The 12,346-nt window shown below is 43.8% G+C and overlaps 1 protein-coding gene across 1 annotated transcript; it reads left to right on the top strand.

Moving 5' to 3' along the window:
- The first annotated feature begins 3,608 nt into the window (after positions 1-3,608).
- tmem200b (transmembrane protein 200B) lies at positions 3,609-11,370 on the top strand. The gene is made up of 2 exons (XM_061060119.1): positions 3,609-4,194; positions 9,052-11,370. Exon 2 carries the CDS (start codon positions 9,096-9,098, stop codon positions 10,323-10,325), a length of 1,230 nt encoding a protein of 409 aa, XP_060916102.1. The 5' UTR covers positions 3,609-4,194; positions 9,052-9,095; the 3' UTR covers positions 10,326-11,370.
- The last annotated feature ends 976 nt before the right edge of the window (positions 11,371-12,346 follow it).

Genomic DNA, 12,346 nt, shown 5'->3' with positions numbered 1-12,346 from the left:
TACAGTGTTTTCTTTTTCATTTCCTTCTTCTTCTTCTTCTTCTTCTTCTTCTTCTTCTTCTTCTTCTTCTTCTTCTTCTTCTTCTTCTTTGGATTTTATTGGCAGCTGGCATCCAAAAAGTTGCATTACTGCCCTCTGCTGGATTTAATTATTACTCACATTCCTAAATCCTCAATAAACCTGTTCTCAAGAGATATTTAAACAAGCATCTTCAGCCTCTCTCTATGGAAGCCCATTTCCGCCAGTAAAAAAAATAAAAATGAAAATAATAAAGTCTCATAATTTCAACTTTTTATCTCATTATTTTGACTTATCTCATTATTATGACTTTATATCTCATAATTTTGAGGTTTTATCTCATTATTATGACGTTTTATCTCATTATTATGACTTTTTATCTCATTATTTTGACGTTTTATCTCATTATTATGACGTTTTATCTCATTATTATGACTTTATATCTCATTATTATGACTTTTTATCTCATTATTATGACGTTTTATCTCATTATTATGACTTTTTATCTCATTATTTTGACGTTTTATCTCATTATTATGACGTTTTATCTCATTATTATGACTTTATATCTCATTATTATGACTTTTTATCTCATTATTATGACGTTTTATCTCATTATTATGACTTTTTATCTCATTATTTTGACGTTTTATCTCATAATTTTGACTTTTTATCTCATTATTATGACTTTATTATTTTCATTTTAATTATTTTAACTGGCGGAAATGGGCTTCCATATCTCCCTCTCTCCCCACACTCCAAAATACTTTTGAAATCTCTTCTTACGAGTCCCTCTCTCTCCATTTCTGACATCATGTTATGTCTATGTGCTTCATACTTTCTACATTTAATAACTACATGTTCATTCTGCTAGATTGCACATCTCACAAAGACCGGATGAATGTTTTCCAATGATATGTAGAGTGCTATTTAAATTACTGTGACCAATTCTTAACCTGGTCATTACGACCTCCTCTCTTCTGTTGCTCCGTCTGTATTTTACTTTATCTATTTCCCTCTGAATTGAATATAAATGTCTTCCCTTTGTCTGATTTTTTTTTTCATTTCCTTACGTGGGGTCTGCCCTTTACAGTGAAAGTTGTTGAAAATAGAAACGTAGAACTTGTCCTTAAGGGTTTGATATTCACAAATACAGATATTTATACTTAGTTTGAACCCCTGGTGGAATGGGTTAAAATATGGTTGTCAGCATCAACTAGTTAATCGCGAATGATTTTATTCTCAAACCCTCACTAACAATTATTCCGAGAGTACAATTAATACGAATAGATGACAAAAAAACAACGAAGTAGATAAATTACAAGACCAGAAAAATGTCCATCCGAGCAGGTAACTACAGTGAGAAACATTTACACTCCTTTGATTTGTAATCATGCTTTTGAAATGACCCATTAATGTGTTTTGTAATGTGTTCCAGGTGTGTGCAGCACAAAAGGTAAACGACTCCTGAATCTGGTAGATGATTTAAAATAAAGTAAATGTGACCTCAGTATCCAGCAGGTGGCGACAAAGAGCCACGTCTGTTTTCTCCAAGCTCTATTTGTAATTCAAAGATGTGAATGTTAAAATGAGCAGCTAAAATGTTTGAAACCATCAACAGCAAGCCAGCGATAAGGAGACTGAGGGCGTGTTTTAGGGATTATTTGATTTTATTATGAATTTTTGAGGGTGTATTAACTGATTTACACATGGTGGCTATAAATAATCTTATTCCTGGGTGATGTCACGCCCCTAATTATGAAACGATGAATCACTCTTAGGCTTGATAAAACAAAAACACACAAGTTATTCAAAAGATAAAGCCAATAAAGAAATGAGCTATTGATACCCAAACATCTTTTTTGTACCAGGCTGTAAACATGTCTGTTTTAAAGTTGTACATTTTAATCAAGGGGGTGTTGAAAATGAAAACATGTTTGCTTCAGCATCTTTTTCCCTTCTCACCACTGCACTATTGTCTCATGCAGGCGTCTACATATTCCCTTTTTGTTCGATATTTTATTGTTTGATAATTCATGTTACACTTTGTTCACAGTCAATTTAAGTCAAATTCCTTGTGTGAGCACATGGCCGATAAAGCTGTCAGTGATGTGAGAACTCAGCAGGAAATATTCAGGGAAATTGACCCCAAGCAACCGGGAGTGGATGAGGTTTATATCCTGTCACTGGTGCACGACAATAGACTGAAAGCAGGTGATCAGTGCGATCTCCACACATGTAATGAAACAGTTTGGTAAATGGACTTGAGCTTGTATATTTCTTTTCTAGTCTTCTGACTACTCAAAGTGCTTTCACACCGCATGTCACACCTACACATTCACACACTGATGGTAGAGGCTGCTGAGTAAAGTGTTCATCAGAAGCAACTAATCCCATTCATACACATTCATACCCTGCCAGCAAAGCAGCAGGAGCAACTTGGGGGTTAAGTGTCTTCCCTATAAGGACACATCGCGACATGTGGCTGCAGGAGCTGGGGATCATGCTGCGTTCCACTTGATCTCAGTATCATTCAATTTAAAAGAATGTATAAAGAAAAGGTTCTGGGAAATGATGAATGTATTGAGTTAATCTAACTGATTGTATTTGATTGTTTCTATATTGTTGATCTATTTTTTGTTTTGTGAAAGAAAGAGAAAACAACAGGTTAGCCATCTTATTCTGTTAAACAGTGTCTTGTGTTATTAGGAAAAGGGGGGGGGGGGGCAGGTATTATAAGTTTTCTTCTTCCTGCTCCTGTTTGCTCATGAACAGTGTTTCAGCGTTATGAGAAAATATTTTTTGTTGTGTATTGTGGTGTTGAAACCAAACACTGAATTGAGCAAATAAATCAAATATGAAATGAAAATGAAATGAAAATCTCGGAAGTCGGAAATTCCCAGTTGCCGGTTTGATACGTCAGTAGCCCGAGTTCAAATCCAATATGGCTGCTACGTGCATCGACAGGGATGTTTAAGCGGTAACTGTTGAGTTGATTAGCAGCTTAGTCGTCTTTTTTTGTCCCCAAGTGGACACTATAGGAACTGCGGGTATGAAAAAGAAAAGTGGATTGGATGAGGTTTATTTCTTGGTCAGGTCCCAAGACTGCTTCTAAGAAGTGGACAGAGACACTAAGGCGATTCAGCAGTTTGACCCCCTGGCCCGTATCCGGATGAAAGTTTGGATATGCGTCACTACGTATCAATCCAAACGGAAAAGTAAGCTATCTTAATATCTTTAAGACGTGAAACTGATTGTGATCATAAACTCATCAGGAAAATGTTCACTTAGGGAAAGAATCACATGAGAAGTAGGATCATTTTATCATAGACTCTACACGGTCAGACGGAGTCGCCCCCTAGAGGACATTGGAAAGAATGCAGTTAAGACACTTTTGAAACCATGATGCTGGGTAATTCACTGAAGGGTTGCAGCCGTCCCCTGCCTCCCCCTACTTTTATATAAAAAAACAAGCTGAACAGTGGGAGGGGGGGGGGGGGAGTTGACCGTGTTGCTCTGTGTGAAGAGGCCGCTGACACACTCCGGAGCGCAGCGGCGAGGCTGGACTCTCCTCTGCTGCGCATGAGAAGAGAGGAGGTTTCTATCGGAGACGGAGCGGAGGAGCTGCAGAGCTCTGCGTGGTACCAGCAGAGGTTTCAATCAGCAATGGATTGTGATGGAGACTCTTCATCTCGAATGATCGGGAGCTTCTGCGTCCTCAAACTATGAACAAGTAGCAACAGGAGGCGAGACAAATCCCGGCAAGTTTCCAGAAGTGATCAGCTGCTGGATTTACTGAGAGATCAAAAACCTGGAGGATTCTCTCTCTCTCTGTCTGGATCTTAGTCTTTCTCCTTTAGTCAAGGTCCCCCCCTCTCTCTCTCTCTCTCCCTTCTGCTCCTGGCCCGGGTCTCTCTCTCTCTCTCTCTCTCTCTCCCTCTCTCTGGTCCGGGTCAGCTCTGCAGCTGGATGAGCTGAATAAACGCGTTATTCCGGTACCCGGTGCTGGTTCTGTGTTGTCTCGGCGCACCGTGAGCTGCTGCTGTGTTGCCGTATAGAGGAATGCAGCAGCTCGGTCGGTCAGACTCGGTCCTGTCTGTCTGGAGCCTCCACACAGCAGACACTGCTCTAGGGGAGATAGTCCGGCACGGCTCGGCACGGCTTTCCATCTCTAAGGTAAACCGCTTTATTCCTGTTGTTGATTGCAGTATTCTTTAATAACCTTTAATTAAGACGCTTTTAGAGCTTTTTTTTTTTTTTTTCTTTATTGAAAATGATCTCGACTTACTGTGTTGCATTTTTCATCACAGAGAATCAGATTAATTGTTGATCTGTTTTATCTCTGCCCCCCTCAGCGGGCGGTCAGGTAATCATAACAGTCTGTGAACATCATGAAGCACAACTTGTGGCTTCCCGGCGGTGAACTGGCTGCAGCCCAGCAGAAGGGCATGATGATGATGATGATGATGATGTTGATGAAGGGGCTCTAACACACTCACTGTATATATGCGTCCTGTTTCATGCAGGATAACGCAGTTAAAACTCGATCAAAGAAGTGATTCCTCTGTGTGGTTAACTGAGTCCTGCAGCTGTGAGGAGGCTCTCGGCTCCTGCAGCAGGAGGTGAAGTTGTGTTTTCAGAGCCGGTGGTGGATGCAGTCTGCTGTGAATCAGCTTCTCTCCACTGAACATGCTTGTGTTGCTGCAGTCATAACCCAAAGGGAAACGAGCAGAACACTGACACACTGCTGTGTGAATAATGCAGCGTCTCTGCACAACTGTAACTGAGGATGTGTGAGTAAGACGGACTGCAGGTATGAGACTTCACATAAAACAAGAAAACACATTTAGATATCTGAGCTGCGTATAAATAATAAAGAGTCAAACATTTACGATGCTGTTCAAATCTACAGTTGGTTGGAGGTATTTTCTTTTGTTAGCAGATGAATAATTCAGTCTGTAAAATGTCTGAATGTGAGATTGTGAATCATGAGCTCTCACAGATCAAGGTGACATCTTCACCTTGGATCTTTTTCATCATTTAAAAACCCAAAGACGTTCGACTGGCCATCATAAAGACACGGAACTCCTACAAATCATCGTTTTTAAATCCAAATTGTGATTCATTGAAGTTGTTTGTTATCACCAAAGTGTTTCAGACATGATGAAGAATTTAAAAGCTCAAACTGACTTGAATTAAATCAAACACGACTCTTGCTTTTAATAAGAACTGGATGTAACCACCATGACGTCACCGATTGGTTTGTGGACTCCGGTTTGGAAGCCTTGGGTTTTTTGTGTTTCGGTCGTCTCCACGGAGATCAGAAGATACCAGGCTCTGACGTGAGGACTGACAGGTGGTAGTGATTTGTCAACCGCTCCCTGACTTGATGAGCAGATGGAGTTTGCCACGTTGTCACGGAGACGGCTGTGTTATGATTTGGTCCTGAGACGGGGTTAAATCCCCGTTAAAAGCTAGGAGGTTTGACCTTTAGTCGGGGTCATTTTGTAAAGCGTACATAACTTGGGGGGGGGGGGTTCTCCGGGACTTTCAGGGGCCCTGACATTTCTTTGTTTCATCCTGACTGTATTTGTGTTTAATGGATACGGGCTGATAAGATGAAGGCTAGTTTATAAGTTCTTGGACGTTTCATGCTTGTTGAGTAATCTTACTTGGTGAAAACCTCCAACTTGGACTTTGCAGGTGTCTGACTGATGTATTATAATAATAATAAAAAGAAACAGAATCAGGTTTAATGCTGCACACAGGGTGAATTCTGGGTGATTGGGACATACGGTTGAATAGTTATTTTATGCCAAATAAAGGTTTATGTAGTTTAGTCCGTTGTTATGATACGAGAAGACCATTTTCACACCGCTGTCGCTCACCACTCGTAGCATTAGCCTACTAATGGAGAATAACGTCTGATAAAAAGTTGAAAATGGCGCTGGTGTTGTCAGTCGTTGGTCTTTAAGTGGAAAAAGAAAAGAAGAGGCAGAGGAGACAAATAAGGAGAAACCGCACTAATGGGTGAAAGCATGGAGACTACAGCGGCATGCTCAAGGGGCTTTCCTGAACCTGTGAGAGCTGGAGAGAAATGAAACCTCCCAACAGCCAATCAGAGAGATTCCTCTCACAACCTCTGACGCCGATTCAACATGTGGAACAGGCCATAAAAAAGGCAGACGGGTATCGACGGCGCCCGACACAACGCAAAAACTAGGGCAACGATCGCTTTTCGATGGTCCAACTAGGACCAGCGGCCGACAATCTCCTTGGTGTGTCAGGGCCTTTAAGGTCATAAAATGGTCATAGCTGGGGCGTAGATGGCCTAGCGGTTAGGTCATACCACATGTATCGAGGAATGGGCCTCCAAGCGGGGGGGGGTCCTGGGCTCAAATCCGACCTGCAGTTCCTTTCCAGCGTGTCGTTCCCCTCTCTCTCTATCTTCTCTATCCACTTTTCCTCTCTGAAATAAAGACCTGAAACAACCTCAACCCCCCCCTAAACCCCTTCTAAATTGCTCAAACCCCTGATGTACCTACATAATCAAACGTACGGTACAGCTTGCTCTCAGTGCTGGAGTGCAAACTTGATTTTCAAAGTAGATTTCCCAACACTGGAATCTCTGCAGGGGAGATGTGTGCGAGCACAGAGGACGATGTTAAGTGGAAGAAGTGTATTTATTTATTTATATAGCGTTTATTTGTGTAGGGACAAGTATGTAGCATGCAAACCGATACCACACGCTGCAGCGGTTACAGCAATGCCAGCTCCAGATGGCATTGCTGTAACACATGAGAAGTATCTACAAACACACAAAGAAGAGGAGAAACCTGATCATGAGAAGATTAAACTATTAGAACAAAAGAGTAAGACACTTTGATGCTAACAAGGCGTTCTTTCTAAGCGTTATACTTTTTCAGAAATGCTTAATAAATAAATCTCTTGGGTCGGTTCGGATGGAGGTGGGTTTTTTTTCTTTCTGTCTCCTGTGAGTAAAAGTTTGAGAACATTTTATTTAATCCAAAGAGCCGATGCTGTAGCTAAGGCGTCTTTGATTCTGAACGTGAACATAAACATTTATATAAGGTGGAGGGAGGAATGACTTCTCAGAGAGTGTCAGACGATAAGTGGAGTGAAATCACTTAACGGACCGAGCGGCTCTCAGTCATTACAGTCAAGAGTGTTTGAAGCACTTTTTCCATCTCTGCTTTGTTTATGAGTGTGTGAGAGCTCCGGGAGAACGGCACATGTGTGAGTGTTTCACTACTTTTTGTTTTGTACCTCGTTGGATTTACAAGCTCCACGCAGACACGGAGGTTTGGAACAGATTCAGGGGTGATTAACGGTGAAAAAGGAGTCCGCGTGGTAAACAAGCGCCGACTAATGGGGGGACCAGAGTGAGTTAAAACAGGGATAAATACGTCTGGATTCCAGGCGTCCATGTGTGAAGTGTTACTCTGTCACGGTGACAGATAGGATGCATTTCAGGAGGAAACTATTTGGTTGTACGAACAGCAAACTCAGATTGTTACAGAGACTCTGAAGCTGAAGTGAAAATGCCAACACATCTAGTCTTGTAATGTAGCTTTAACTTGTGGTGCTTTCACACCTGCACAAATCTCCTGAAATATCTGCTGAAAGTTTCTGGGTGAGCTGCATGTGTGAACACTTAAAGCCATATTTTTCACCCAGACTTTCCGCATGAAGTTGGGATGGGCTGATGTGTGAAAGTTTACAGCGAGCGAGTGGGCGAGAGTAATGACGTTTATATCCTGCGACTAGTGAGCGGACTTAAGGTGCTTTAACGTCTTTTCCGCTCACCAGTTTGTCCTCTTCCACTCTTTTTTTCGATACTGTGAATACATTAAAGGGATGCTTCACCCATTTGCATTTAGCTTTGTATCTACTGAACTCTACCCCCCGAACTCCGCCCCCCCGCTGACCCCCCTTCCCCTGCACATCACCTCACACCCATCATCCCCCCACCACTCCTCCTGGTCATACACACACATCTCTCATCCACCTGTATTATTGTATTATAGTATGTTCATATCACCACAATAAGTTATCGACCTGTAAAATATGTCCATATTCTGTATATTATCTGTAAACTAGTATAACATGCTCACTGCACCTTAACCTGTATATTATAATCTGAAGAATATACTTATATTTATAGCATTTATTTATATTTATAGCATCCCATTAATCCATCCATATATACCCAAAAATTCACTTTTCTTAATCTACATCTGTAAATTTTGTAATTACTTGTACATAGCACAGATTCTTGCACTTCTGGTGAGATGCCAAACCTCATTTCGTTACTCTATACTTGTATATGTGTAATGACAATAAAGTTGAATCTCATCTCATCTCATCATTAGAAACCTGGTAGTATTTTTGAACGGTCGTGCATCCCGCCCTCATTTTCCCCTGAGATGGGAAATCTTTGTATTTCTGAGTCTGAAAAGGAGCTTCCCGATGATGCAAAAATCGTAATTTTGCGTCATCGGTTAGCGGGGTGAAACTGCGACGCTAGTTCCTCATATCTTCGACCACTGAAGCTACAGACCAATCACAGATCAGTGGGTGGGAACTCACTCCCAGAATCGAAACTTAACGTCCGCCATATTGCTTGGAAGCTATGCTAACAGGCTCTATGGAGAAAGCTGATAATGGCGAAAAAATATAAATATAGCGGCGAGACGACTGCTGCCGACAGGCCGGTCTTGTGTCTTGGCCGCCAAATTCAACATGCAGAAAAAATTAAGTTGTATGCAGGCTGTCTCAGGTAACACTTATATATCGGCATATCGGCTGGAGCAATGCGTAACAGCACAGGCTGTGGACGTTAACCTGCAAGGAGGGCTGAAGACTTGCCGTGTTAGCTCTGCGATAAGCCACACTCAAACTAATTTGATTGGTTGCCCACAGACAACTGGGACAACTTCACACTATGGGGGACAATTTCAGGAGTGCATGTGTGAAAACAGCTGTTGATATTCTGTTTTCTCTGCCCTACAGTCCTCTGACCGGCTGAAACCAGGAGATCTGGACTGACCGCTGCCATGAAGACCCAGAAGGCCGAAGGTGTCACAGCTTCACCGTCCTGCAAACGGAAGCGTCGCTTCACCTTACGGGGCAGGAAGAAGAAGGCGCGGGGGGTCCGTGGAAAGCTCCGTATGCGCTCGATGCCTGGAGCCTTCCTGGTGCTGGGGATCATTGTGGTGGTGGTGGGGACGGCTCTGGCTGTGGCGGGATACTGGCCCTACCGTGTGTTGAGGTCATCCCTCCTGGGGTCCGGTATCTCTGAATCGCAGACTTCTGGCTTGACTATGGGAGCGAAAGGCCTCATCTCCACGCCAAGCCTCATCCACAGCGAGAGGATGAAGCTGCTGGGCCCGGTCATCATGGGCGTGGGGCTCTTCATCCTCATATGTGCCAACACGGTCCTGTACGAGAACCGGGACAGAGAGACCCAGATGCTGTTGGCTCAGATGCGGAGTGTGATCTGCTCGGTGTCGGCGGCGGTGCCCTCGGCTGACCTGACAGATATCGCTGCGGCTAACTCGATGGCCAAACACTACCAGTGGGTGAGCAGTTTACCCGCAGCCCACCTCAACATCCTGTGTCTGCAGCAGATGACCACCTCCGAGCCCCTGCTGCAGACCAGAACCCACATGGACCAAGAGGACGGCGTGGAGGGCGTCTACCAGCAGGCTGTCCTCCACCACCAGGAGTCCTCCACCACGCCCTCCCTCCACTCCTCCCACTCTGACTCCTGTAATTCCAGTCAGACTGACTTTAACACACAGGGTGGAGCTGGGCAGGAGGACAGCAACAGCTTCCACGCGCAGCCCCCCACCTACGTCAAACTCAACAACTGCCTCCTGTCGGCCAGCTCCATGTCCACTCTGGGGGTGGAGGAGGTGGAGGTCCCAGCTGCCCACCCGAGGCGCTGTCACAGTATGAGCTACAGGACTAAACCTTACTTCCTCCAGACGAGAGTGCGTCAAACAGAAGGACGGCAAACACCGCAGCGGGAGGAGGAGGAGGAGGAGGAGGGTGGAGTCACGAGGAGAGAGGCGGGGTCACAGGTTTGCGTGAACATCCCCCCGCAGGTCGTGGAAGCCACAGAGGAGCATACGCACAGCAGCTGGCCTCGGTTAGACCTGGGCAGCGGGAGGCGGTACCTGAAGCTGGAGAACAAAGAGGACTCGGTGGACAAACTGCTGGACCAGTTGGAGCACCAGTGCTCCCAGTGGGATAAGAGTTTTGGATCAGGGCCTTTCCAATGATGAGGCGACTTAAGGATACAAACACGAGGAGGATTTTAAGACATTTTATCCTGGATTCTAAGATTTAACCACAGACAGAGACGGACACAGGTCCCGGATCATTCGTACTTTTTCTCACAAAGATCTTCCAAAACGTTCTGAACCTTGAGTGGAGCATTTATACCTGGGTGTTCCGGCGCTCTCTTTGCTGGATTTGGTAAAAGTTTTATATAATGAAGGAGAGTAGATATATGCAGACCCTACACTGTCACGGATCAGTCCAGTGTGGTCGCAGCAATGCGGTAAATCAACGAGTGTGTGGATGCAAAAATGGGTTTGTAGTTTGCCAGGACATGGCGTGAACGGCACCATGATGGAGGAGGAATCGAGGTGTGCAGGAGGACGGGGGATAGTTTTCACTGTGCAATCTTTTCTGAACCAAACTACCTGGAGGCCCGAGAGGTGCTGACAGCTCCAAACGAAATGCAACTAGTATATAAAAAATGGGTCTTACTCCTCAGCCGAGGTCCCGTACTCCAAATGCAATGCATGGCAGTGATGTACAGTGTGTTACATCTTAATACATATGCAGAGTAATGTCAGTGTTGGTTTTATGTGTACAAGAATTGATGATAAGGAGCATTCTGGTTACTTACAGCCGAGGTCTTATTTTCCAGGTTTGGCCGTTATTTCTGCAGCGCTGAATCATGATCACCTGTTCTGAGATCTGGGAACACAACGACACTTCAACTGTTTCTGGATTTTATTGATGGAAAGTTTGGGGGGATAATTAGGCTTACTCTCTTACTGTGATCCTCCACACGACATACGTTATCCTGTACTGCAGACGCTGTATGTTTATTCATTAAGAATACTTCTTCACTCACATCTGAGTGTTTATCTATTCCAGTTTATTTCTCTTCAGAGTCCAAAACAAAAAAAACACGTGAATAATAAATGAATAAAACATTAGCTTGCTGGTAGCTGTGTAAGAATGCAGAAATGGGAATCAAATATTGTTTTTAGCCAGAGCTGAACAGTAAGCACAAAATGGCAGAGACTCAAATGCCATGTTAAGGGGCTGCGTTCTTTGGAGTTTGCATTAGAAGGCTGATTACGTAACAGCGGCGAGGCCAAGGCTGTCCTGTTTCAAAGGCTCCTTCAAATGTTGCTGACAAACGGTCCCAACATATCCCAAGATTTATTGTGCACCATTTCTTTTGTAAACCTTCATATATCATCAAAGAGTGGCTTTACATTTATGAATGGCATGAAGAATGCAATTATAGACTAAAGCGTCGACCTAGCGTTTTTTTTTTTCTTCTGACTTTTTTCAATTGTTTTCAATGAGTAGAGATCGTCTGCAGCAGCAGTCAGCCGGAGTCAGCTCCTGCAGCTACATGTATGATGTGTCCTTGGGCACTTAACCCCAAGTTGCTCCCGCTGCTTCGCCATTGGCGTATAAGTGTGTATGAATGGGATCAGTTAATACTCACAGCAGCCTCTGCCATCAGGGTGTGAATGTGTAGGTGTGACCAGCGTCGTAAAAGCGCTTTTAGTAGTCAGACGACTAGAAGGAATAACACAAGCTCATTTACCATATCAACTCCACTGAATCACTACAAATACTAAATGTTAGAAAAACAGAAGATACCTTGAAACGTCAAATTATCTCTAAAATGATGTTAGCTTGTTCCGGTGCAGCTGTTCAGGATGCAAGGCGACAGGGCTGGTGATGCAAAAAGGATCCTCTGTAGACCGGACCGTCTCATTACAGTTTGGCCAGAGCAGTCTACATGGACTATGGGGGGGGGGGGTGGGTGGTCCTTGGATGGATGCTCCCCCTGACAGCAATATTCCACCTCCCTCACCAGCTGGCTCACGTTAAAGAGATGATGCACGAGCCTAGCTCCTGGATCAGGTCTGAGTCAGTGACAGCAGCTAAGTTTCTCAGTAGTTCAAGTTTTTCTTTTTGAGCTTTAAAAATAAATCTTCCCTGATTTATCCTTTTTTTACCATCCCTCCCTCTAGGGTTAGGTTTA

This window comes from Labrus mixtus, chromosome 16 (genome assembly GCF_963584025.1).
Source record: "Labrus mixtus chromosome 16, fLabMix1.1, whole genome shotgun sequence".
Lineage (NCBI taxonomy): Eukaryota > Metazoa > Chordata > Actinopteri > Labriformes > Labridae > Labrus > Labrus mixtus.
Note: the sequence above shows the minus strand (reverse complement) of the source record. Positions and strands in the feature narration are given on the sequence as shown.